General features: G+C 41.4%; 2 protein-coding genes across 2 annotated transcripts in view; one reads left to right on the top strand and one right to left on the bottom strand.

The window, feature by feature from the left end:
• The first annotated feature begins 1,432 nt into the window (after nucleotides 1–1,432).
• On the top strand, nucleotides 1,433–9,715 carry mak16 (MAK16 homolog (S. cerevisiae)). Its single transcript, XM_077223260.1, has 10 exons — nucleotides 1,433–1,667; nucleotides 1,966–2,015; nucleotides 2,123–2,232; nucleotides 2,344–2,408; nucleotides 2,500–2,651; nucleotides 3,300–3,354; nucleotides 3,482–3,556; nucleotides 3,638–3,739; nucleotides 6,035–6,100; nucleotides 9,239–9,715. Exons 1-10 carry the CDS (start codon nucleotides 1,653–1,655, stop codon nucleotides 9,434–9,436), a joined length of 888 nt encoding a protein of 295 aa, XP_077079375.1. The 5' UTR covers nucleotides 1,433–1,652; the 3' UTR covers nucleotides 9,437–9,715.
• Nucleotides 9,716–12,220: 2,505 nt separating this feature from the next.
• tti2 (TELO2 interacting protein 2) overlaps nucleotides 12,221–27,867 on the bottom strand; it is a 32,705-nt gene continuing 17,058 nt past the window's right edge. Inside the window, exons 3-7 of the mRNA XM_077223248.1 lie at nucleotides 14,009–14,101; nucleotides 13,730–13,914; nucleotides 13,109–13,252; nucleotides 12,787–12,943; nucleotides 12,221–12,480 (exon numbers count right to left, since the gene is read on the bottom strand). Coding sequence (XP_077079363.1) covers nucleotides 12,391–12,480; nucleotides 12,787–12,943; nucleotides 13,109–13,252; nucleotides 13,730–13,914; nucleotides 14,009–14,101 — 669 coding nt within the window. The 3' untranslated portion in view covers nucleotides 12,221–12,390. The remainder of the gene's footprint in view (nucleotides 12,481–12,786; nucleotides 12,944–13,108; nucleotides 13,253–13,729; nucleotides 13,915–14,008; nucleotides 14,102–27,867) is intronic.

Below are 27,867 nucleotides of genomic sequence, written 5' to 3' on the forward strand. Positions count from 1 at the left end.
TCTTTTTTATTTTGAGGGAAATTTAAGGGTTAGTTCACCCAAAAATGAAAATTAAGTCATTAATTACTCACCCCCATGCTGTACCAACCCCGTAAGACCTTCGTTCATCTTCGGAACACAAATGAAGATATTTTTGATTAAATCTGAGAGGTGGATCACTGCTACATAGCTTCCGAAGATGAACGAAGGTCTTACGGGGTTGGTACAGCATGGGGGTGAGTAATTAATGACTTAATTTTCATTTTTGGGTGAACTAACCCTTTAATACTTCTATGCAACACTGATGCATTCAATTGGTCAAAAGTGAAGTTAAAGACATTTGTTACCAAAGATTTCTATTTTAAATAATTGTTTTAAACATTAATCTTGTTTTTTCTTGAAAAATGACCCCCCTCACATTAGAATGATTTATTTATTGTAAGGATGCTTAAAACTCACCTTTGCCATCAAATGAATCAATTAAATCTTAAATAGAAAACAGTTATATTAAATTGTTATATTTCACAATATTACTGTATTTTACCACATCAAATCCAGCCTTGGTGAGCAAACTAGACTTTCAAAAACATTACCATTTGGAGGCAGTATGATTTTTTTTTTTTAGAGTAGGCTATAGCAAAAAATGCAAAGACTTGAGACTTAAGACTTGGAAAACAATTACTTGCTCCCAGGCTAGGGTATTTATTGCATATTTTGATCCAGCTAGAAAAATGTGTTTTAAAACTGAAATGAAGAAGTGTGGAAAAGAGAAATGACCACTCCACCCTGTCAAATGCTTTTTATGCATCTGGTGATGCTATTAAGAAAGGTGGTTTGTTTTTAGGCATAGAGTTATTATAAAATGTAATTACATTTATCAACCTTTGTGTATTTTCTGTAGGATGGTCACACTTTGAAGTTGACACACTTTAATAAAAATAAAAGTTTGGGAATAAAAGTGATATAATCGGTATTCCTATTAAATATGAAAAAGCACTATAAAAAAGAGGGAGGTGGGTGTTAAAGTACCTATGGGAAAGAAGGAGGCAAAATTGATTTTAAAATAAAAAAAGTTAATGAATAAATAGCAAATAAGATGGGACAATAGTAACACAGGGAGATGCACAGACAGTAGAAAGGATAAATTGCCAGGGAGGAAATATTTTAGGGGATATTTTACTGATAGTTTACTGTCTAAGACTGGGTCACACAAGGTTGAAATCAACACTATGAAACAAAATGGGTTTGCATGAAAATGGGTTATGTGATGTATATGACACTGCATTTTAGGTACTTTCTTTAAATATGTGTATTGTGGCATCTTACTTTTTTATTTTATTTTTATTTAGACTAACATGCACTCTGGTCCACGGAATTTAAACTTCATGACCCATGCAAGAAATACTGTTTGTTCTCCAGTACAGTAGATGGCGATATTGCGCCTAAAGAGTGAATCGCCTTTAGAAGAAGACTATTGCTGTTACACTGTTAACATGGCTGCCGTCTGTAACTTCCATGTGGTGTTTGTTTGATCACAGTCGATTGGGTTATTAGAAACATTTTATCGTTAATTTCATTGTATCAAATTAGCGTTGGTATTTACGTTAAGGTGCCTAAACGTACGTACAGTACACAACTTTCAAAGTGACCACCGTCCAAAACAAGCTGTTAGAATGCAACACGACGACGTGAGTAAAGCGCTAACAGTTACAAGAAAAGCGAATGAAAATATAACATACAGTTTATTTATAATATATATATGTTTTTATTGCAATCAACCCGGATGATTTTACTGATAAAATTTTTACTGAACCAGTAATAATTTTAAAAAATCTTATCAAAATAATATTTCATAGGTTGTGATGTTTCTGTTTTAGCAGTAAAATACCGGTCGTTGTAATTGATTAAAGAACGACCTATATGACCTAAATATTTTATTTTACGCTTTTGAACAATCCTTAATATTGAATCATCTTTCTTTTAAAGGTTATATGGGACCTTATCGGCAGTAAGAGTTTTTGTTCCTACAAAGTAAAGTAAGTATATGTGATTGCCTCTACTAATTGTTTTTCTTCTTTTTATGTCCATTCCTCAAGTTGTGGAAGAATATGACATCTAACTTTTTGGTTTCTTGTCGTTGAAGAACGAAAACTCAACTGTTTTGTCGAAACGAATACAACATCACAGGCCTTTGCAATCGTTCATCATGTCCTCTTGCCAACAGTCAGTATGCTACTGTAAGAGAGGATAAAGGTATGCTAATCATTTTAAAAACGTTTTTGCAACCCTATATAGATTTTAAACGTAATCAAAATGTTTTTGAATATTTATTTCTTGATCATTGCAACTGTTCTGTTTCATTAGGCCAGTGTTATCTTTACATGAAAGTTATTGAGAGAGCAGCATTCCCTGCTCGCATGTGGGAGAAGGTATGAGGGTCAAAACGAGCAAGAAACATGGATCATTTGATATCGTTCGCATTAAAATGTTTATTATGCTCATGCTTTAACTCTTTCTCAGGTGAAACTTGATAGAAACTATGCGAAGGCTTTGGAACAGATTGATGAGAACCTTATCTATTGGCCGCGGTACATCAGACACAAGTGCAAACAGCGCTTGACTAAGATCACTCAGTATCTCATTCGAATACGCAAACTCACACTGAAACGACAGTGAGTAGGCCTACCTTTCTTCAGTTCAATTCCTGCATTCAGTGCACCAGTAGTGCAGTGCTGTTAATGTTGTGCTATCTAGTTCCATTGTGTCATTCTATGATCTCTCTTCTCACATCAAATAATTTCAGCTCAAAATAATATTTTTTATGTTTCTGAAATAACTCGCTTCTTAAAAGGCTTATATGATTGAAAATGCAGTACAGTAATATTGTAAAATATTATTACAATTTAAATATATATATTTATTGTATTTTAGAATGTTATATGTTCCTGTTTTGGCTAACCTAAATTTTCAGTACCCATTACTCGGCCAGATTAGTAATGTCACATGATCCTTCAGAAATAAATATAATATACTTATTTTGTTTTCAAGAAACATTTAATTGTCAATGTTGAAAATGGTTGTGCTGCTGCTTTGTATTTTTGTGGAAACCATTTTAACGATTCTTTGAATATAAATTTAAAAATAATGGCATTTAATTGAAATCTGTTGTAGCAATGTAAATGTCTTAACTGTCACTTTTGATCAGTATTAATTTCTTTAAAAAATTTAATTAAAAGGTGAACAATTGACAATTGTGTACTTTACATTGCCTGGCTTACCATGTATATTATCTCTTACATTGGTGCCTTTTTTGTATCCAGGAGAAAACTGGTTCCACTCAGTAGAAAAGTAGAGAGACGAGAAAAGAGGAGGGAGGTGAGTGATTTACTAATTTAGCTGAGTTCTCTTCCCCTCTGGGGTGCCCTTATTTAAAATAACTCTTGGGATCAAATGTGGAATTGATTTTGAGTGTTATATACTCACTCTTCCTTCCCTCCAACAGGAAAAAGCCCTTATTGCTGCTCAGCTGGAAAATGCTATAGAAAAAGAACTGCTAGACCGTCTAAAACAAGGAACCGTACGTGGATCTTTGGCACATGCTTTTCCTGCTTTTGTGCCAGATCAATGATTGCATTTAAAGTTTCCTTTTTCATTTTAGTATGGAGACATATACAACTTCCCCATCCACGCCTTTGATAAAGCTATGGAAAAACAGGATGAGGAGAGTGAATCAGAATCAGAGGAAGAGGAAGACGAAGAGGTATTAACTGTATTTTCTTGTCACCACCATTTTTATTACTTGTATGTCTATTACAGGACAGTGTGTATACACTTTTCAAAAGTTTGGAGATGGTGAGATTAAAAAACAAAAGTCTCCTTTGCTCACGAAGGCTGCATCATACAGGTCCTTCTCAAAAAATTAGCATATTGTGATAAAGTTAATTATTTTCCATAATGTAATGATAAAAATTAAACTTTCATTAATTTTAGATTCATTGCACACCAACTGAAATATTTCAGGTCTTTTATTGTTTTAATACTGATGATTTTGGCATACAGCTCATGAAAACCCAAAATTCCTATCTCAAAAAATTAGCATATCAATAAAAGAGTCTCTAAACGAGCTATTAAAGGTTGTATCAGTGATTTCAGGCCCAAATAAATGTCTAATCTTTGCTAACGATCCGCTAGCTGCCCGCCCCATAAGCATGCTGTCCAAAAACCGCGTCTCTGTAGGCAGCCTAGGCTCTGAGATCTGCACACAAAAACAAATGGGTACAACCACCACTCAAAACCAAAATAAAGTGTTCCAACCAATCACTGTCAGGGGCGGGTGTTGTGAGGTTTTGCGCTCGTGCACGGCTGGACGCGAAATCGGAGCAACACCCGCCCCTGACAGTGATTGGTTGGAACACTGTTTATTTTGGTTTTGAGTGGTGGTTGTACCCATTTGTTTTTGTGTGTAGATCTCAGAGCATAGGCTGCCCACAGAGATGCGGTTTTTGGACGGCATGCTTATGGGGCGGGCAGCTAGCGGATCGTTAGGAAAGATTAGACATTTATTTTTGGGCCAGAAATCACTGATACAACCTTTAACCTAATCATCTGAATCAACTAATTAACTCTAAACACCTGCAAAAGATTCCTGAGGCTTTTAAAAACTCCAAGCCTGTTTCATTGCTCAAAACCGCAATCATTGGTAAGACTGCCGACCTGACTGCTGTCCAGAAGGCCATCATTGACACCCTCAAGCAAGAGGGTAAGACACAGAAAGAAATTTCTGAACAAATAGGCTGTTCCCAGAGTGCTGTATCAAGGCACCTCAGTGGGAAGTCTGTGGGAAGGAAAAGGTGTGGCAAAAAACCCTGCACAACGAGAAGAGGTGACCAAACCCTGAGGAAGATTGTGGAGAAGGACCGATTCCAGACCTTGGGGGACCTGCGGAAGCAGTGGGCTGAGTCTGGAGTAGAAACATCCAGAGCCACCGTGCACAGGCGTGTGCAGGAAATAGGCTACAGGTGCCGCATTCCCCAGGTCAAGCCACTTTTGAACCAGAAACAGCGGTAGAAGCGCCTGACCTGGGCTACAGAGAAGCAGCACTGGACTGTTGCTCAGTGGTCCAAAGTATTTTTTTCGGATGAAAGCAAATTTTGCATGTCATTCGGAAATCAAGGTGCCAGAGTCTGGAGGAAGACTGGGGAGAAGGAAATGCCAAAAATGCCTGAAGTCCAGTGTCCAGTACCCAGAGTCAGTAATGGTCTGGGGTGCCATGTCAGCTGCTGGTGTTGGTCCACTGTGTTTTATCAAGGGCAGGGTCAATGCAACTAGCTATCAGGAGATTTTGGAGCACTTCATGCTTCCATCTGATGAAAAGCTTTATGGAGATGAAGATTTCATTTTTCAGCACGACCTGGCACCTGCTCACAGTGCCAAAACCACTGGTAAATGGTTTACTGACCATGGTATTACTGTGCTCAATTGGCCTGCCAACTCTCCTGACCTGAACCCCATAGAGAATCTGTGGGATATTGTGAAGAGAAAGTTGAGAGACGCAAGACCCAACACTCTGGATGAGCTTAAGGCCGCTATCGAAGCATCCTGGGCCTCCATAACACCTCAGCAGTGCCACAGGCTGATTGCCTCCATGCCATGCCGCATTGAAGCAATCATTTCTGCAAAAGGATTCCCAACCAAGTATTGAGTGAATAACTGAACATAATTATTTGAAGGTTGACTTTTTTTTGTATTAAAAACACTTCTTTTATTGGTCGGATGAAATATGCTAATTTTTTGAAATAGGAATTTTGGGTTTTCATGAGCTGTATGCCAAAATCATCAGTATTAAAACGATAAAAGACCTGAAATATTTCAGTTGGTGTGCAATGAATCTAAAATATATTGAAGTTTAATTTTTATCATTACATTATGGAAAATAATTAACTTTATCACAATATGCTAATTTTTTGAGAAGGACCTGTATTATCATTTAAAATGACATATTAAAATACATTATTTTTTTATCCCTGTGTTGGCCAAGCTGTTTTTTGTCTTTCAGGTGTCTGGGACGAGAGAATTTATTGCTGAGGATGAGATTGAAGAGAGTGATCTCAGTGATTTTGAGGTAATTTAGATGTAAAATGTTACATAAAAAACTAGTGATCAACCGATATTGATTTTTTATAACCGATACAGATTATTTGCATGTGTATGTGCCCGATAACCGATATGCAGAACCGATATGCAGAACCGATATTTATTTACTGTTATACTTCTGTTTTTGGCACAATTATTACAACACAAATGAACTGAACAAACCATTTTATTTATAACAATCACTCCCTCCTTGCATACAAAAAAAACCCCTTTATATTTATACACAAATAAATAGAGGGGTCTGAGTCTAAAAAATAAAGTGCACTGTTACTAAGTGTCTTTGTTTAAAAATAAAAGCTTTGAGGAGGTAAAAAATAAAGCACAAAAACTATTCTAACATATTTGGATTTGTTTATTTGTTTTCATAAATGGTAAACTAATCAAATTACAATAAAAACATTTATATTATTACATTATATAATTTATATCTAAATTATACATATCATTTATAAGCATCAGCAGCAACAATGTTAACAATAGGCAAAATAAATGTTAAAAGTCTAATGTTTTAATATGGAAAAAATAATTGACAGGGGAGTCATATCACCTTTGCAGAAATGTAATTCATTTTAAACAGTTTTAGAAGGTTTATGTGCCGTTTAATAGGTTTAAACTAAGAGTGAGGAATAATTCACTGGGTAATATTAATTCACTGCATAATATTAGCTGGAATAGCCTATAACATCAGGAAAGTAACAAACAAAACAGCACATACATCATTGCATTTTCCAACTAGTATGTTATTAATTATTATTATTATTTTTGTCGGTCTAGATCATGAAATGCTTTATGACAAAGTGCTGTTTATCTATGCATTTACACATTACTATAACATTAGGCTATACGTTACTCAACCGCGATCGCGCGTGCAGATAATAAATAATTAATTTCCACAAAGCGGTATATTTAGATGTGTATTAGCGAAATAATTGCTATGTAGTAAATGATAATATAATCTAGGGCAGCGTTTCCCAAACGGGGTGCCGCGGCACCCTGGGGTGCCTTCTGGCGAGAGCAGGGGTGCCGTGTAAAAACTCCATTAAACATTTTAAAATTGCTAAAATGTGTAAAAAAAAAAAAATGTATCATCAATCTCGCATCGTCGGAAGCGTCTAATAACAACAAATAATGCACACAAATTTATAATAAAAAATGCAAATCATAAGTTTTCTGCGTTCGTTGAATTGCGGGGGTTCCGCATGATTTCATTCTCGTGCTTCATTCCCAGCGTCCACACATAAAGCTACCTCTTTTTCATGGCTTGTTGCGCTTACGGTCAAATACACACGAAACAATTTCACAACGTCCGTCTTGCCGCATATTCACAAACACATCGGTTATGTCCGTGCTGCTGTCAACGGTAACGCGTGCGATTAATGTTTTTCAGTTTTACGCGTTAAAAAATATTTAAACACAATTAACGCAGCATCCGTTTTTTCTGTTATCCTTTGGCTAGCCTTACATTATATAATCACGTTCTTATTCATGCAAATGCTTTTAAACCATGCAACCGCGAAAAGACAAAAGAGAACGCGCTGTCTGTGAATGTCCTGCTGACACAGGACGAAGCGCATCGCGTGCCAGAATCGAGTTCTCTTTCGTGCTTGAACGAATAATAACACACAGTTATGCCAAATTGTCCGTTTTGTTGAGTATCCTCATGAGAGCAGTCTTAAATTAGTTAAAATCTTAAATTAGAGTTGTGAGAAGATGGGACGCGTGTGAGATAAACAAGTGCAGCAGTGACAACAGAATCAAAGAACAGGTAACAGAGAAAATTACTCACTGCTCTTGACTAAAGAACGCTTGTAGCTTTAATAAGGATTCATCTATATTTAATTTATTATTTATGCAGTGAAGACTGTAAAGTGTTTGATAACTTTATTCAATTTCTGTGTATTTCCTGACATCAGTAGCAGTATTGGTATCAGTGATACTGGGCTTCATTCATAAAAAAGATGCCATTAAACAATTATTTAAAATATACTGTCTTTATGTTGTTTATACATTAATTTGGAGATTAACTGTGAAATTATTACATTATAAAATATATTAAAAACAAGCTATCTTGTGCAATTATAACAAAACTATCCCAATATAAAAACACAAATAGGCCTATACTGAGTGAGCAAACATTTAGGTGAGATTTGCAATGGTAATTGAGCAATGTTTTACTGAATTATGAATAAAAGCCTTAATTAAATATGTCATCATGTAAAGTGATCTCTGCAGAAGAAATTAATGATTTCCTAGACTTTAAATGGATGGACAAAAAAATTGATAATATTAAAAAATATCTATATGACAGTAGGCCTATATACGGCAGTTATTCCCTGTGGTATTGAAAATCAATACATTTCAAGGTATAGTATCAAAGTATTATCGTGACAACACTAGTTTAGGGTGCCACACATTTTTTTAAATTTTCAAAGGGTGCCTCGACTGAAAAAAGTTTGGGAAACACTGATCTAGGGTGTTTAAACAAGATAATCTTGTCAAAAGTTTCATTCAGTGGCCGTGCTTGAGCATTCCTGAATCATCAACCCAGTGAGTGCTCAGCAATATGAACGAACTTGTTTTTCGAGACTAATGGTGAGCAAATACAACAGATAGAGAATTAAATTCAGCGCTTTTATTTTCAACATGCACTCATTCATGTCTGTTTTATTTAATTCATGTAAAGTTACGTCTTTATTGGGGAAGGACATGACGGATTACGCTACGTGGCTCAATGAGTTCGTCTCAATTTTTTAGAACCAAGCTGCATAAATAAACTATATCAGGCATTTATGTCTCAAATCTCATTTCTGCATGCATGTCTGTTATGTTAAATAAAGTTGAATAATTAAAGCAAAGCAAGTAGAACAACTGTGCACAGAGTTGTTATTGACTGATCTCCTCAGACTGCAATGGGGGAATTCTCAAAACGGCCCCAAGATGGCGCCGTTTATCGGAAAATCCGATATTACAAAACCGATTCCTGATTATGGGAAAATGCTTAAATATCGGGAAAAATATCGGTAAACCGATACATCGGTCGATCACTATAAAAAACATGATTTAATATCTGAGAGTGACATTATCTAAATCCTTTTTTGTTTTACAGGATATGAACAACCTGAAGGGAAGCAGTGATGAAGATGATGATGAAGAGGAATCCAGTGAGGAAGAGTTGGAGGAAAAAAGCAAGGCCAAAACAAAAGGAAAAGCTCCACTCAAAGGACAAATCAGGAAAAAACGGGCCTATGTGGAGATAGAATATGAACAAGAGGTAGAACCAGCTCAGAAAAGCAAGGCCACGTAGAGACTAAACTGATGTGCACACACCAACAGTTGTAACTCTGCTTCCTTGTGGAACATTTCCAAATCATGGAACATGATCTTTTACTACACCTACATTTAATAACAATGTACAAGAATCAAAATCTCTAGTGTGATGGGATTGTTGACCTCTTTCATCTGAGTTTATGCTGTTGCAAAGCATCAGTTTTTTTTTTATGATGTTCCATTGTGTACTTTTGGGTCAACTTTGACCCATATTCATATAATAATAAACTTTATTTGAAATAGCATACATGCTATATATTTTAGTCCCTGAAAGTTTGTTTTTCCCATTAGAACACCAGCTACAATCAATGTATAAATGTTAAGTATTGTGTTGTTTGAATGCATGTTTTATTTGGATCATCTTTTACATCTCATACACCTACCAGCAATTACCCTGCAGATCACTAGAAAACATTTAAACAGTCAAGACTGCCTACATTGAAAATGGTGTTAATAAGACAAGTACACATACTTTCAAAGCATTTATTGCAAAGAAAAAATTTAGAGTGAAATCCCTGAATAAAAAAGCTACCCAGACCCATGACATATCAAAATCCTTTACATCATCTAAAAGAAACCATTGGTTCTTCTCTAAGCATTTCACAATGTTAAAGTACCATTCATCATGCTCAAGATAAGATAATTTGGGGCTCCAAAAAAGATCAATGCTTATGATTTTATTAAAAACTGCAGTGCTGTTAGTATTATTGCAGGATTTAGTGGCCCTTTTTAAATACCGGTATCCGTTAAGAGGGAGCGGCAACAAAAGTGGGAAAAAATTTGAAGAAACTTCCCTCCTTAGAGTACCTCTAGTATCCATGTGCAATATACTGTATATACAATACAGTGAGGAAAATTATTATTTGATCCCTGCTGATTTTGTAAGTTTGCCCACTTACAAAGAAATGACGGGTCTATAATTTTTATGGTTGGTTTATTTTAACAGATAGAGACAAATATCAACCAAGAAATCCAGAAAAAACATAATATAAAGATTATAAATTAATTTGCATTTCACTTACTGAAATGCAAATCAATTTATAAGTATTTGATCCTCAAGCAAAACATGGCTTTGTGCTTGCCAACAAAGGTTTCTCCACCAAATACTGAGGTAAGACATTTTTATTGTAGTCGGTCACCATTCCTCTTTACAGATGCTCTCAAAATTCTTAAGGTTTCTCGCCTGTCGCTTGGCAACTCAAAGTTTCAGCTCCCTCCACAGATTTTCTATAGGATTAAGATCTGGAGACTAGCTAGGCCTTAATGTGCTTCTTCTTGAGCCATTCCTTTGTTGCCTTGGCGGTATGTTTTTTGGTCATTGTCAGGCTGGAATACTCATCCACGACCCATCTTCAGTGTTATGGCTGAGGGAAGGAAGTTCTAGTCCAAGATTTGACGGTACATGGCCCCGTCCATCAGCCCCTCAATACGGTGAAGTCGTCTTGTACCCTTAGCAGAGAAACAGCCCAAAAGCATGATGTTTCCACCTCAGTGCAGTGTAGGGATGGTGTTCTTGGGGTCATAGTTAGCATTTCTCTTCCTCAAAACACGGCGAGTTGAGTTGATGCCAAAGAGCTCAATTTTGGTCTCATCTGACCACAGCACTTTCTCTGAATCATTAGATGTTCATTGGCAAACTTCAGATGGGCTTGTACGTGTGCCTTCTTGAGCAGGGGGACCTTGCGGGCGCTGCAGGTTTTCAATCCATTGCGGCTTTGCTTGGTGACTGTGGTCCCAACTGCCTTGAGATCATTACAAGCTCCTGTGTGGTTCTGGGCTGATCCCTCACCTTCCTCATGAGGCGAGATCTTGCATGGAGCTCCAGACCGAGAGCGATTGATTTTTCATTTTGTATTTCTTCCATTTCCGAATAATCACACCAACACTCTCTTTCTCACCAAGCTTCTTGCTGATGGTGTTGTAGCCCATTCCAGCCTTGTGCAGGTCTACAATCTGGTCCCTGACGTTTTACAGCTCTTTGGTCTTGCCCATGGTGGAGAGGTTGGAATGGAAGATACAGATTCTGTGGACCGGTGTCTTTTATACACATTACGAGCTGACATTAGGAGTACTTTCTTAAAGTGACAGGGCTAATCTGTTCCACATGGGCACAACCTGTAGGAGGAAGAATTCTTGCTGGTTGGTAGGGTTGATATCCTGTCTCTATTTGTTCAAATAAACCTACCATAAAAAGTATAGACCCTTAATTTCTTTGTAAGTGGTCAAACTTAGAAAATCAGCAGGGGATCAAGTAATTATTTTTCCCACTGTATATATATATATATATATATATATATATATATATATATATATATATATATATATATATTGAATTTGTAGTGGTAATTTGGTTGACATTTAATTTATGCAGTTGAGAAAACATGATCAGCAAGGCATGCAACACCCAATACCAGAACAAAAAACTATGAACAAAAATGTACTTTCAGGTAACCTGCACTAACCATGCAGATGCCACTGGCTGGAATGAATGGGGATGCTAATGGAAGGCACTTTCCAGGTCTTTTAAAACTATATTGGACACATTAGAATGAATATGTTATTTACAGGTTACCTGAAGTCATTTAGAAAAAAAGTATAACTTGTATTTACGAATGCATTTACTAAGGACAAACACTTTGTTGTACACAGCCAGTTCTCTTTTAAAGTGACTATACTAAATACAGAAGTACAGTTTATTCAAAACATTTATTTAAAAGGTAATTGAGAAAAGACTTTGGAGGAAATCAATTCTCAAGTCAGGTTGTTTTAGCTTTATTTTATTTCTCTCTCGCTCTCTCAAATATGTATAAACAGTTCCCTTGGATAGTCCAAACACAGAGTGAATTACATTATTTTTTATAACAGATTCTACTCATCTAACTTCACCTCCATAAATGGGAAAAGGGGCAAGTATTATTGCCAGTTTACAGATTATTGACACAGTGGTGCTGCAGTGATTTTCTGAATACACATCAACACAGCGTCAGGGACACAACTGCTGTCTACCTCTCTCAGAAGAGTCTAAAAAAAAAGAGTGAAATAAGGCAAGGAGAAAATGGGAAAGTGGATTTAATATATGTAAAAACTGCATTCAATATCTATCAGAAGAAAAAGATCTTTAAAAGCTTTAAGATAAAAGCTTAGTAAATTAGAATTAATCCCTTATAAAAGATTAGGCTTTTAAATTGATATTAATATAACGGTTTATCATTTTTAATTTCCATCAACTTTTATCTGAACACAGGATGAGAGTTTTTACTTCTCTGGTTGAAGTTGGTGCTTTTATAAATCACAAGATTGCACAAAATTCAGAATCGATATTCTCACCTGTAGTTTTCCCTTAGAACAGTGGTTGAGCAGCAGTAAACATTGGGATGCTTCGGTCATGAGGTGCTCTTTCAGCTGAGTGGGTAATGAGTCTGATGAGATGTCAACCAGAAACCTCAGAAGACTCTGAGTTAGCAAACCCATCCTCTTCTCCATACTAGAGAGATACATATATAAAAAAAACATTGTGTTTAGAGTATTAAGCAAAAATCTGAAAAAAGCATACAAGAAGAGAGTGGAATAATCTCAGAACTGAATTAAAAAGACAATTTCATGTAGTAGCACTGAAGCATTGGTGATGTATAGTGCATTGGATGGTCACCATGGCCAAGCAATCTGTATTGTCTTTTGCAGAGCTTCCAGGATATTCAGTCTGCATTTCTCCTCTGGAGCATCCGAGACTTCCAAATATCCAACAATCACCCTCTCCAGCCTTTTCATGTGACGAATAATTACTATTCCCATCCTTTAAGATAACAACATGAAATAATAAATGACAGACAATTTGTAACCTCTTTAGGTTACAAATTCTAAATCTTTCTATCTAAAGATGAGCAATATTATCACAATTACGCACAATCTAGCTAAGAATATTCTAAATGTGCGCAAAACATTATTATTAATTATTATACTGCAATTTTCGCCAAAAATTTTCTAGTCACTCACAAAAAAGGGAACTTTCAATTTCAACTTTACAAGAATGATTAGAAAATATTAAAAATACTGTTTATGAACAAAAGTTTTATGGGTTTGGAACAACATGAGAGTGAGTAATGATGATACAATTTTCATATTTGGGTGAACTAATCAGCCAAAATAGAAAGTAATTTCTAAAGGCGTATGTTTGACAACAATTATTAGCAAGTGTTGCATACAGTATAATAGGAACCAATTACTGAAATAACTTATATCGAGATGGCTACCTTAATAATTTAGTCCTCACCTCTCAATAAGGAAGACAAGATTTCTGGCATATACACGACGAAGGTCAAGCTTGTGCTCCATTTCCATGTATGTCAAGACGTGCCGGAGCATATTGTCAAATCGATTTTGTTTACGCCGTGACCCTGCAAGGGCTGGAGGTTTCTCAAGGACTGACAACAAGTCTATAAGGCAGGGCAGCACAACCTAAAGATAATTTTAACAAAAACGAGATACATAACCTAATCTAAAAATGAAAACCACACATCTGCATTCGAGTAATCACATGTGAAAGCATCACCTGTATAAGCGTGGCCTCAGATGTGTGTAAGTGATTGAATACAGCATGATAGAGCACCTGAGCTCTGTTGAACTGCTTCAGATCAGCACCAGGCTAAGGAAGGAGAAAGTCAAATGAACACATCAAATACTTGTATAAATTTAAAAAATACAAGGACTTATAATGTTCTCCAGGGTTTGATGTCTCTCTTATGAATGTCAGGAGCACATTATAAAAGGAGCACATTCCGTGTCAACTCAACAAGTGGTCCCCAGCTAAAATTTTGATTTTAATAAAAAAAAATCTGGTGAAAGAAATGTTAATACATTTCTTTAACCAGATTTTTTTTTAAATTAAAATCAAAATTTTGTGTATCCATTCAAGAAAATATTTTGCTTTCTTCTTTATTTATATAAAGAAGAAAGCAAAATATTTTCTTGAATGTATGAGTAATCCACTATTTTGTGGAGGGTGGGTCAAAATGACTAGAAAGATGGCAGCATCAATATTTTATTTTTACACAGAGATTGGTAGGTCTATAGAACAATCTGTCAACTTTAGAAATCTTTGTTGCATTTTTTATTTGTTGCACCAATGTTCAAAAATGGGAAAAAGCACTTGTGTTTTTTGCCCCAAGTTTGCTTGCCTGTAACTCAAGAAGTATTAAAGATATCTTAATATCCTTTTAGATTCTTGTTTTTATCAAACTTTTTTTTGTTATATTCATTTTAAAGGCCTTATATGGTTCAACCCCAGCGATATGGATATCTTAATGCAGCTCCATGAGTGATTGTTAAATTGTACACATTTTCAGTGGTAAATAATGATGAAACTAAAAATGCAAGAAACTAAAAAATATATTTTTTCTATTAACACAATTGCATAGAATATACCTGTCTGAGTGCCATGAATACTCTTCTCCCAAAATTTGCATGGCTGTAAGAAGTATTAAAGATGTCTTAATATCCTTCAAGTTTCTAATAAAAAAAATTAAAAAAAACATTTGCATTTTTAAGACCATTTTATATATGGTTCAATCCCAGAGATATGGGGATGTCAATGTGGTAACGTAGTTACGATACTGCATATTTGAACTCTTGGGAAGCTTCAGAAGCTGTTAAAATTAAGAAAAACACTTATTCCAATTATCCCTGAAACTGATTCAAATATAGATTCGTATAAATACACTTTTGAAAGCAAGTTAATGTGCCTTACCTTGACCATTTCTGTGTATTTTTTGCACTCAGATGGGTATGTCTTATGCAATTGTTTTGATGGTTGAAACTAGAAATTATCTTGTTTCCTTCTATTTATTCTTGAGACATTCCCCTTTAAATGGAATAAGTATCAGCTGCATGTAAAAGATTTTCGACCATTGAAAATGGGTAAACAGGCATGCAAACTTTGGAAAAAGAGTATTCATGGCACTCAGACAGGCATACTCTATGCAACAGTGTTGATCCTTCTGATCGATTGCTCCTGTCTGCCTAGCTGCCTGCTGTGTTTTGGTTGCTTCGAGGCTGTAAGCTCCATCTAAGCCTCGTATTAGCTTTATATTTCTTTCTGTTTTGAACCATCATTTACTACAATTTCTAGTTGTTTATACTACTAAATACAGCTTAGACAACATCTCAGATTAACCTGACATCGCTAGCTTCCGTTATTGTTAGCACAACAGGCTAGTAACTCGCTAGCCTGTTAACGCGCCACCCGTGCGCTCAGTTATTTATTTATTTTTCTCTCGCGCGCCTGTGCCTCTGAGTTCATAAAAAGCCCTGGGGCCTATACCATGAAGCCGGTTTAGGTGGCTAGCCAGCTATGTTTCAGTTTAGTTTGCGTCAACCCTGGGTTTTAGGGACCATGAAAGTGGTTTGGCTTTTTTGTTTGTTTTGTTTGTTCTTCGCCATAGTAACTTACGCTCCACGGCTAACCTGGTCCGGGGCAGGTTATGTTCCAGGCAGAGCCATATACAGTGAGAGTTGCGACAAGTCCATTGACTTCAATGGAACGTTTTTTTTTTACAGTAATGACAGACCGTTTGTGATGCACTTTTAAAAGGTAAGACGTTTAAGCAGTGGCGGCTCCTGCAAAATCTCTCAGGGGGGGCAAATGTTTCAATCAACTTTATCGCATGCAGACTTTTTAATAGATTTAACTTTAGGGTTTGAGATGTGCAGGAATCAACTTAAAACAGGTTCTCTTTCATAGGTTCACTCAACGCTGCGGAAAGCGCTGTGGGATATCCTCTGGATGTGCCGATTGCCTGAAGCCCTATAGAATCACGCCAATTCATTGGCTGATGGCGCTCGCGCAAAGCTGGCTCCGCCCCGACGCTCTTACGTCGTAGCATGACGAAAGCGCGCGCGCGCGCCATCCTCTCCTCAGATTTCTCTGCCTTCACGAAGCGGTCACATCATGCCCTTCGTTCGTTTTTTCTGAGCCCGAATTTTCTAATTCAACTACAGCTTTCGTCTCAACACTTCAGCGGCTGGCATAAGTGGAACTCTGTTCTCCTTACAATGAAGTGTCATGGATTATCCACGCTGTTCTCTGCCATGCGTTCGTTTCATTTCGAACGTCGACCCTCACAGTAAGTGTGTTAAATGTATGGGTGTTTCGCATGCGCGTGAGGCTGTATTAGGATTGTCAAAATGTAAATTTTGTGACAATCTCCTTCTCAAAACCCTCCGCTCTAGACTCACGGTTTTTGAGAAGGAGTCATTCGTTTCCCCCCGTCGCGCTCCCGAGACTGCTGAGGCCTCTCGTGGATCCGCAGCCTGGGGCTCGGATGTTGAGCTCGAGGATATTGAGTACGAGCAGACGGGCCTCGCCCTTTCTCTCCCTCCCTCCCCCGAGCACACACGTGGCGCGGTTGAATTCGCGCATGATTATTTATGCCCCAGCCCGGGAGCCCGCGAATCGGTTTCTTTCGGTCTGGATGACGTGATTTACACTGCAGCTTCAGACTCCGAGGATTTCGGGCCTGCTTTGACTGATGACGTTATCCCGCCTAGCGGCCGGGACGTGCGGCCTACACTGAGCTTATTGACGGGCTGTCGCGCCCTACAGAGGAGCTCTCTATAGAGTGTCCTGATGAGCCCCGCGAGTCTCAATCGTCCAAACTCGACGAGAGATTCCTTAGTGGCCCTAATTCTAGGCCAGAGCGAAGAAAGCTGCCCTTTTTCAGCGATCTGCATTACGAGATCTCCAGATCCTGGAAGCAGCCTTTCTCCGCACGCCTTACTAATGCGGCAGCCGCTGACTTCACCAACCTTGTGGGTTTGTGGAGCAGGGTTATTCCGCTATTCCAGCGGTCGAGGACACGCTGGCTAATCACCTCGCCCCGTCGTCTGCACCGTCCTGGAAGTCGCGTCCCCTCCTTCCTTCCAAGGCTTGTAGGACTACTTCCTCCCTTATTGGGAAGTCTTACATGGCGGCTGGTCAAGCAGGCATGGCCCTGCATACCATGGCCATCCTTCAAGCCGACCGAGCGGACGTCCTTAAGGACATGGACGAAGGAGAGGGACTGATGCCCGAAGCTGTCAAAGAGCTTCGCAAAGCCACAGATCTGGCCCTAAGAGCCACTAAACACACTGCTAGGGCTGTAGGTCCCTCTATGGCGGGCTCGGTTGCCGCAGTGCGCCACCTCTGGTTGAATCTCACGGAGATCCAAGACAAGGATAAGAGTTTTCTTCTGGACGCCCCTATCTCCCACTCAGATCTTTTCGGGGAGGCGGTCAACACGGTGGTTGAGAAGTTCCGTGCCGCTAAGTCTCAGTCGGCCGCGTTCAGGCAGTTTATGCCCAGGAGAACTAGAGAGCCAAGAGACTCCAACCCTCCCCCTTCTCAGACCCAAGAACGCTCTGCTCATAGGGTTGAATTCCCTACTAGAAGGAATGACCCGGCTCATCCCCCACCAACTACGGTCTGGGGAGCCCGAGGTCTTCCGTTTCCCCGCCAGCGCCCTCACAAGCGCCTTCAGCTGAAGCGGTCCAACAAATCGGCCGCTCCAGCCTCCTCGAGCCGTTCCTGACCCGCAGGTCAGAAGGAGGAGAGCCGCACCAGATCTACGAGGTTGGGACAGACCGCGCAAGCGTTTCTGCCCTCCTCCAAACCTGTCACCTTCGCCACCCAGTGTGTTTCGAAGTGCAGGTCCTGTTTCACTCTCTTCACCCAGTCCGGAGCAGGAGGAAGGAGACGCATCTTGCTTTCTCCCCTTGCTCCCGGCGCACGTTACACCCGCCAATCGCTTCCTCGGAGGCACAGTTCGTTTTCCTCTGGAGCAGGCGGACCCAGTTACTTTTATCCAGGTGGTGGTACCCCCCAGTACGTGTCAGGACGCGAAGCGCTCTCCTCCACGATCAACCACGCCTCCCCATGGACATGGCCTGCACTGCAACACTCCTCTCCCTCTATCACATTTCATTCAAGAATGGGAGCGTTTACCAGGGGTATCGCCTTGGATCCTTCGCACAGTTCAGCTCGGCTACACGCTTCAGTTTTGTCACAACCCCCCCTGCTTCAACGGGGTCTTTCCTACTGTAGTCGACAGCGCCGCTCAGGCTTCTGTACTACAGCAGGAGATTTCATCCCTTCTGCTGAAGGGGGCGATAGAAGATATTCCTTCGGGGGAAGTCGAACAGGGCTTCTACAGCCGTTACTTCCTGGTCCCGAAGAAGGGAGGCGGCCTGCGGCCGATACTAGATCTTCGCCGGTTGAATTTCTCTGTTTACAAAGGGAAATTCAAAATGTTGACGCTGAAGGCCATCATATCTCATATCCGGCTGGGGGACTGGTTCGTGACAGTAGACCTCAAGGATGCTTATTTCCACATCCAGGTCGTACGGCGACACAGGAAGTTTCTCAGGTTCGCCTTTGGAGAAAAAGCGTACCAGTACAGGGTCCTCCCCTTTGGCCTCACTGTAGCACCAAGGACGTTCACAAAATGTATGGATGCTGCTCTGGCATCCATATACTCAACTACCTGGACGATTGGCTTCTTTTAGCCCACTCCAGAGAATTGGTGACTCACCACAGGGACATTGTCCTCCGTCATATTCAGTCTCTCGGTTTGAGGTTGAATACGGAGAAGAGCGTTCTTACTCCAGCTCAGAGCACGGTTTTCTTGGGGGTACACATGGACTCCGTTCTCATGCAGGCCCGTTTGGCTCCTGCACGGATTTCCAGTCTGGAGACATGTCTGTCCCGCTTTGCGCTAGGCCAGCATGTTTCCATGAGCACCTGCCGCAGTCTTCCGGGCCTTATGGCCGCGGCCTCCCCTGTGCTACCTCTAGGGCTACTCCACATGAGACCTTTTCTGTGGTGGATGAAGCTCTCAGGGGCTCGGCCCACGGGGCCAACCCTTCGCCTATTGAAGGTGTCGCGCAGTTGCCTTCGCGCCCTGTCAATCTGGCGGGACCCCCTCTTCCTTCAGAAAGGAGTCGGTATGGGTGCGGTATTCCGTCGCCAAATGGTTTCGACGGATGCCTCTCTGACCGGCTGGGGAGCGGTTTTCGAGGGCAGGCCAGCGTGTGGGCTTTGGACTGGCGAAACCCTCTTGTGGCACATAAACAGCTTGGAGCTGAGGGCTGTCTTCCTGGCTCTTTGCCACTTTCTCCCTTTCCTCGAAGGGCACCATGTCATTGTCAGAACGGACAATATGGCAGTAGTGTCCCATGTAAACAGACAAGGGGGTTCACGTTCGCGCACCCTAGACAGGCATGCGCGTCACCTTCTCCTGTGGTCCATGGACAAGTTCCTCTCTCTGAGAGCAGTTCATGTCCCAGGGATTCTGATCCTAGCAGCAGATTTCCTGTAGAGGCAGAAGCTCAGGTCTGGGGAATGAATGTTGAACCGCCAGACGGTGGCCCTGATCTGGGAGAGGTTCGGAAAAGCGGAAGTGGTCCTCTTTACATCTCAGGAGTCGTCCTAATGCCCACTTTGGTTCTCCCTGAGCCCTCCAGCTCCGTTGGGGATAGATGCATTCGCCCACCCTTGGCCGATGCAGAAACTCTTTGCCTTCCCGCCCATCAAGCTGATCCAGGCGGTTCTGTCCAGAGTGAGGGAGAGCGGAGTCCGCCTCCTTCTGGTAGCCTCCTTCTGGCCGTCCCAGCCATGGTTTTCGGATCTGATCCCTCTATTGGTAGTATTGGTCCCGGTCAGGGAGGACCTGCTTTCCCAGCTTCAGGGCAGGATATGGCATCCTCGCCACGACATTTGGAAGCTGTACGTTTGGCCTATCAGAGGCCGTTAGCTTTAAGCTTTGATCTCCTGATCTGACGTTCAGGAGACCATTGCGAGTGCTAGAGCCCCTTCTACGAGGAGGCTGTATTCCTCCAAGTGGAGGGTATTCGAGGCATGGTGCTTAGCGCATGATAGGGACCCAGTTGGCTGCCCAGTAAGCTCAGTGCTGGAATTCCTGCAGGAAAAGTTTGCTTCCGGAGCGGCTGCTACCACTCTCAGAGTATATGTCGCAGCTATTGCCGCTCATAGAGAATCAGATGAGATTCCCTTGGGGAAACTGAGGTTAGTTTCGGCCTTCCTGCGTGGGGTTAGGCGCCTGAAACCGGCTCGCCCCCTTGGTGTTCCCTCGTGGGACCTGTCAGTCGTCCTGGAGGGTTTGACAGAGGCTCCCTTCGAGCCCTTGGAGTCAGGCCCTGAGCGGATTCTGACTCTTAAGGTTGCTCTTTTGTTGGCTTTATCTTCACTAAAGCGTATGGGGGATTTGCAGGCTCTCTCTATTAGTGAGTCATACTTGGACTTCGCTCCTGGCCTGGTTAGGGTTACCTTGAGGCCAAGGTCGGGATATGTACCCAAGGTTCTTTCCACGGCGTTCCGCTCTCAGGTTGTTAACCTTAACGGTCCACCCTCCTCCTTTTGCCTCTGAGGAAGAAAGGAAACTTAACCTGCTCTGCCTGGTCCGTTCTTTGAAGTTGTATGTAGATCGATCAGGCGGTTGGAGGAAATCTAACCAGCTCTTGGTGTGTTTTGGTGCTGGCCGCCGCGGGCTTGCGGCATCAAAGCAGAGGATTTCCCACTGGGTAACGGATGCTATTTCGCTGGCTTACGAGGTGCGTGGGTTGCCTTCACCTATTAGCATCAGAGCACATTCCACCAGAAGTGTGGCTTCCTCTCAAGCTCTTTTTAGAGGGGCCCTCTTGGAAGACATTTGTGTGGCAGCAGGTTTCTCCGCACACCTTTGTGAGGTTCCATAACTTAGATCTTGACATGACTCCAGGTTCCCAGGTTCAATCTGCTTGAACCGGTCATGGTTATTATTATTTGGTCTGGTACCAGTTATGGCAGCGCTTAACTTGACGAGTTTGGTATTTCGTTCCCACTGCGCTTTCCGCAGCGTTGAGTGAACCTATGAAAGAGAACGTCTCTGGTTACTTGCGTAACCTATGTTCTCTGGATAGGGAACGAGACGCTGCGTTCGCTGCCAAGCTCCTCGCGCTGCCGACAGTTCTTCTTTTCGGCAGAGAAATCTGAGGAGAGGATGGCGCGCGCGTGTTCCTCATGCTACGACGTAAGAGCGTCGGGGCGGAGCCAGCTTTGCGCGAGCGCCATCAGCCAATGAATTGGCGTGATTCTATAGGGCTTCAGGCAATCGGCACATCCAGAGGATATCCCACTGCGCTTTCCGCAGCGTCTCGTTCCCTATTCAGAGATCATAGGTTACGCAAGTAACCAGAGACGTTTTCTTTCGTTTCCTGAAAAGTAACAGTTTTGGACATACAGGGCTTCCATCCGACAGCGATGATTTGTGTGTGTGTGTGTGTGTGTGTGTTTGTGTTAATTAACATTTTACCAAAATACAAGCTCAAATGGAGTTTGACAAAGGTAAATGCATTTTCAATCCACTCAGATAGTTTATTTTATTAAAGATTCCACTAGGTGGCGACAAACAATATTGTTGACTGAATCGTTGACGTGTAGGATAAAGATTGTGTTGGTGCTCGAATGGAATGTAAAAAATTTCAAAGTACAATGCTAGGAGTAAAAAAGACTGCTACCATCCTTTCCTAAACAGATTTAAATGGTCAGCAATAAATGCCTCCTCTGCTTGTCTTTCTTCTCCCAAGGCCCTCCTAGATCTTGTTGTTCCTGTTACTAACTTGTTACTTGCTCCTGCTCCTGAAATGAGCTCTGGTCCTGATTACTACGACGGCTGAATGGTATTTCTTTTAATGACACGATAGAATTAACTGCATTCGCCATGACGTTGTTCAAGTTCAACTTGCCTCAACTCGCGAGATTTCCCAACAGTCTCTCTCGCTCTCGTTCTCTTTTTTATTTTTAAATCACATTTGATAAAGATATTAAAGTAGGGTTTCATTTTTTCTTGTTGTTCAAATTCAAAATTGTTTTCAAATATTATTTGTCACTTAATCTTAAAGATTTTTAATAGTGTATGTTTGTTCCCACCAATCGCTGCACAAGTTAAGGATACGTATGATGACGTAAGCAGTGCGAGCCCTCCCGGAACCCATAGAGAATGCATTGCAGTGTGTAGATGCAGAATGCATCTTTGAATGTAAGTCTATGGGAACACTCTGGGCGATTCTCAGCCAGAGTGAAATCGCCCAAAAAGAGGCGGTACTCCACAGAACATGACATGACGCTGATTGGACTATATCCAGAGGCACAGTGACGGCTAGCGGAACTCTGTGGTGAATGAGATTGTGAATGTGATTGAAAAATTCCCTTTCACACTTTGGTGGTGCGTCGCCCAATCGCCCTAATGAAGAAACCGCTCCTGCGTTTAAAGAATAAGATTGTATATTATCAAATATCTCAAGAGAGGATTGGGATTTAGTCTGGGATCATGCTAAAAGAATATCAGTGTGTAACAGAGCACGTTCTATTCAATTCAAAATAATAGGTCGGTGTGACGAAGCGGACGCTGAGGCAGACTCCATATGCAGATGTTTATTTGAATCCATAGAAAACAGATCAGAATCGGTAGGCAGATAGCATATACTTGAAACAGGCTGAGGTAACTCACAAAGAGGCAGTCCAATCCAAACAATGGTACAAAGGGATAATCCAAGAGGCGTAAACAGTATAAAGCTGGCAAGGGTCGTACACAAGATAAACATGACAAAGACAAGAAAACGCTCGGTAGCACAGGTAGACTGGCAATACTTCGCAATGACCTACTAACCTGGCCATGCTTTAAAGTCATACAAACAGGAAGTAACCAGTGAAGCAGAGGGCGAGGAACACAGTCAGAACTCGGGAGAGGGCTCCCTCTGCTGGCGTGACGTTACAGAATCCCTCCTCCTAGGAGCGACCCCTGGCGCTCGACGAGGGCGACCCCGTGGTCGTGGTGCTGGACTATCGGGTCTGGATCGATGAAAGTCTCTGATTAATGATGGATCCAAGTTGTCATGGGTTGTCACCCAAGATCTCTCCTCAGGTCCGTACCCGTCCCAGTCCACCAAATATTGGAGCTGACCCCCTCTCCTTCTTGAGTCCAACAACTCCTTTACCGCATAAGCAGGGGATCCATCAATGTCCAGCGGTGGAGGTGGCTCCGAGTTCTCAATGTTGGGGTCAGCACCCGGGTGAGCCGGTTTCAGGAGGGAAACATGGAAAGATGGAGAGATTCGATAATTTATAGGAAGCTCCAACTGATATGTGACCTTATTTATTTGTCTTATAATTTTAAATGGGCCTACATACCTTGGGCTTAATTTCTTGCTAGGTAGCCGCAACTTGAGGTCCCGTGTGGAGAGCCAACCCTTTGTCCAAGCTGGTATGGGGGGTGTGGACGACGTCGTCTATTGGCCTGGATCTCCTGGTTCCTGACAGCCCTTTGCAGACGTACATGTGAAGCATTCCACACCCTCTCACTACGACGAATCCAGTCATCGACTGCAGGTACCATGGATGGTTCTCCAGACCATGGAAACATGGGGGGTTGGTATCCAAGCACGCATTGAAATGGAGTGATATCAGTAGATGAATGTTTTAAAGAATTCTGTGCGTACTCAGCCCATGGTAAAAACTCTGACCAACGATGCTGATCATAACCACAGTACGACCGTAAATATCTACCAACCTCTTGATTTAATCTTTCCACTTGACCATTCGACTGGGGATGATATCCCGAGGTCAAGCTAACATTGATGTCTAGCTGCCTGCAAAAGGCTCGCCATACTTATGAGGTGAATTGTGTTCCTCTATCTGAAACAATGTCTTCGGGTATTCCATAAACTCTGAAGACATGTTGGAACAGAGCTTGCGCGGTTTCCATGGCCGTGGGGAGGCCCTTCATGGGTATAAGCCGACAGGATTTAGAGAAGCGGTCAATGATAACTAGGACAGTCGTAAATTCATTTGATGGAGGGAGATCAGTAACAAAGTCTATAGAAAGATTTGACCAAGGTCGTTGTGGAATGGGCAATGGCTGTAATAAACCAGAGGGTAATTGTTTAGGTGTCTTTGACTGGGCGCAGATCGAGCAGGACTTGACATAGATGTCCACATCCTTAAACATAGATGGCCACCAGAATGAATTCTGTGTGAGACCAAGAGTCCTTGAGATGCCAGGATGACCTGAACAGAGTGATGTATGGACCCATTGAATGACTCTGGTACGAAGCTTTGTAGGAACATACTGCTTGTTGGGGGGACAACCCTTTGGAGTAGGTTCATTCTGTTGTTCTCCTTGAATTTCCTCCATCAAATCCCATGTAATGGGAGCAATAATCACAGATGGTGACAGAATGAATTCTGGTGTGGATTCTACTTGGGGATGATCATGACGCCTGGATAAGGCATCAGCCTTACTGTTTTTACTGCCAGGTCTGTAAGTTACCGTAAATTGAAATCTTGTGAAGAAAAGTGACCAACGCGCTTGTCGTGGATTAAGTCTCTTGGCACCTTCAGCATGGAAGTCAGTGGAGCTGCAGTGATACTATAATTACGGATAAAGCGTCGATAGAAGTTGGCAAATCCTAAGAAACGTTGAAGTTCCTTGATTGTGGTTGGTTGGGGCCATTCAGTGACTGCAGTAATCTTTGAATTGTCCATTTCTACACCCTGATGGCTGATGTTATATCCCAGGAAAGAGGTACGCTTGACATGGAACTCACACTTCTCAGCTTTTACATAAAGTTGATTCTTTAGTAGTCTGGATAGCACAGTCTTGACATGATCTTGATGTTCACCTTCAGACTTGGAATAAATAAGAATATCGTCAATGTATGCAACCACATACTCGTTCAGAATGTCCTTGAAGATCTCATTGATAAAAGACTGGAAGACTGCCTGTGCATTGACGAGACCATATGGCATGACCTGGTATTCGTAGTGCCCCCTAGTGGTCAGAAATGCCGTCTTCCACTCGTCCCCCTCCTTGATTCTGATGAGGTTGTAAGCACTCCTGAGGTCTAACTTGGTGTAAAATTGTTGCCTCTCGGAGCTGTTCTAGGGCAGAAGGTACCAATGGTAATGGATAACTGAATTTAACGGTGACATTGTTCAAACCTCTGTAGTCAATGCAAGGCCGTAATCCCCCATCCTTCTTTTCCACGAAGAAAAAGCCTGCAGCCGCCGGAGAAGTAGATGGTCGAATGAAGCCGGAACTGAGAGCTTTTTCAATGTATTCCTCCATGGCCTGAGATTCTGGGCGTGATAGAGGATAAACTTTGCTTTTGGGGGGCATTACATTGGATAAAAGGTCAATAGCACAATCCCAGGGACGATGCGGTGGAAGAATGGTCGCTTTAATTTTGCTAAAGACTCCTTGATATTCTTGATAACATGATGGAATGGTGACAACCTTGGAATCAGGACTTTCAATACTTGTAGTACAACACGGCTTAGTAACTATGGTGCTTAGACAGTGTGTACTGCAGAATTGTGACCATTGCTTAACTTCACCCTGACGCCAAGAGATGATAGGATCGTGCATTGATAACCATGGGTATCCTAGAATGATTTCATGACGTGGGGAATCAATCACGTAGAATGAAATGGTTTCCAAATGATATGGTCCTACTTGAAGTTGCATGGGTAGAGTTTGTTGGTTGATGCAATCTCCAATAGGCTTATTGTTAACAGCGTTGATCCTGAGTGGTGGATCACAGGGTTGCGTGGGAATGTTGAACTTCTTGATGAGGTCTTGGTGAATTAAATTTAGGGCTGATCCAGAGTCAATCAACGCTGAGGAATCAACACAGTCATTTTCAATGGTAATCTTGACACGGATAGTGGGGAATTTAGTGGTAAAGGGAGGAAATTGGTCAACACTCACCCGGCTTACACGTGTTGTAGTCCTCTGGGCCTTATGTGGACATACAGCATTGATGTGGCCTGCCTCCCCACAATAAAAACACAAACGTTGTATCAGCCGTCGTGATTTCTCCTCCAAAGAAAGCTTGGTAACTCCTAGTTGCATTGGTTCGGTACTGGATTGATCAGTAGGTAGCACAGGATTGGGTATTTGAAAAGATTGACTTATCGGAGTGATTCTCTGTGATGATGATTTGGATTTAGCAGGACTATTACGCATAAGGTTATCAATCTTGATAGCCAGTGTCACATACTCTGAGAATGACTGGTTCTCTCCCTTGCATGCAAGTTCCGCTTGTAACTCAACATTAAGACTTCGTTGAAACATGGCTTTGAGCGCAACATCATTCCAACCACTCTGAGCAGCAATCGTTCTAAACTCAATAGCAAAATCAGCGGCTGATCTGCGACCTTGATTCAATTGCAGGAGTTGTGTAGAAACGTCCATGCCCCCCGCCGGATATTCAAATACTTCTCTGATTTGTTGAATAAAATATGTATATGATCTTTGAATCCCGCTGTCAGTCTCCCAGACCGCTGCTGCCCAATCAATAGCCTTACCAGATAACAGAGTCATTAAAAAAGCACATTTCTTCTCATCAGAGTCAAAATCATCCCTTTGATGTCTGAAAAAGATTTCTACTTGCCGGAGAAACCCCTTGCATTGCTCTGCTGAACCATCAAACTTGTCAGGTAATGCAAAATGTACCTTCTTGGATGAAGGAGGTGGTAAAGAATGGAGATATTGCGTGAGGTAATCATTAGCAGCCTGCACCCTTCCCAGCTGGTCCTGATATCCCTTGAGGAGGTCGTTTTGGAGAGCTATAGTTGTCTGTAGATTAGCCATCTCTGCTGGAGTCATCGGAGGCGAAGTATTATGTGACGAAGCGGACGCTGAGGCAGACTCCATATGCAGATGTTTATTTGAATCCATAGAAAACAGATCAGAATCGGTAGGCAGATAGCATAAACTTGAAACAGGCTGAGGTAACTCACAAAGAGGCAGTCCAATCCAAACAATGGTACAAAGGGATAATCCAAGAGGCGTAAACAGTATAAAGCTGGCAAGGGTCGTACACAAGATAAACATGACAAAGACAAGAAAACGCTCGGTAGCACAGGTAGACTGGCAATACTTCGCAATGACCTACTAACCTGGCCATGCTTTAAAGTCATACAAACAGGAAGTAACCAGTGAAGCAGAGGGCGAGGAACACAGTCAGAACTCGGGAGAGGGCTCCCTCTGCTGGCGTGACGTTACAGTCGGCTACATATCACCCCTTATATTAGAAATAAAATGGACCCCAAACTTTCCCCCAATTGCTCAAAATGTAAAATTTCAGTTGGTAATTATATTCACTGTATTTGGTCTTGTCCCAAAATTCAGTTGTTTTGGAAGAAAATCGCAGACCACATTGGCAATATTCTGGGAATGATAATTGATGTTGATCCTTGTTCATTTATTCTAGGTCTGCTGGCTGGTATTGTTTTGAATAAATATCATGAAAGACTTTTTAGTATTTTAACTTTTGCTGCAAGAAAGAACATTTTGATGTTTTGGATAAGTGTAAAAAGTC

The sequence above is a fragment of the Siphateles boraxobius genome, unplaced genomic scaffold (genome assembly GCF_051911475.1).
Source record: "Siphateles boraxobius isolate OS27281-9 unplaced genomic scaffold, OSU_SipBor_1 9, whole genome shotgun sequence".
In the NCBI taxonomy this organism is placed as follows: Eukaryota; Metazoa; Chordata; class Actinopteri; order Cypriniformes; family Leuciscidae; genus Siphateles; species Siphateles boraxobius.

Excerpts from the sequence above, each read along its gene's own strand:
- mak16 (XM_077223260.1), top strand. Across the intron at positions 2,409-2,499 it reads CTGCTCGCATGTGGGAGAAG|GTGAAACTTGATAGAAACTA; the intron begins GTATGAGGGTCA and ends ACTCTTTCTCAG. Across the intron at positions 3,355-3,481 it reads GACGAGAAAAGAGGAGGGAG|GAAAAAGCCCTTATTGCTGC; the intron begins GTGAGTGATTTA and ends TCCCTCCAACAG.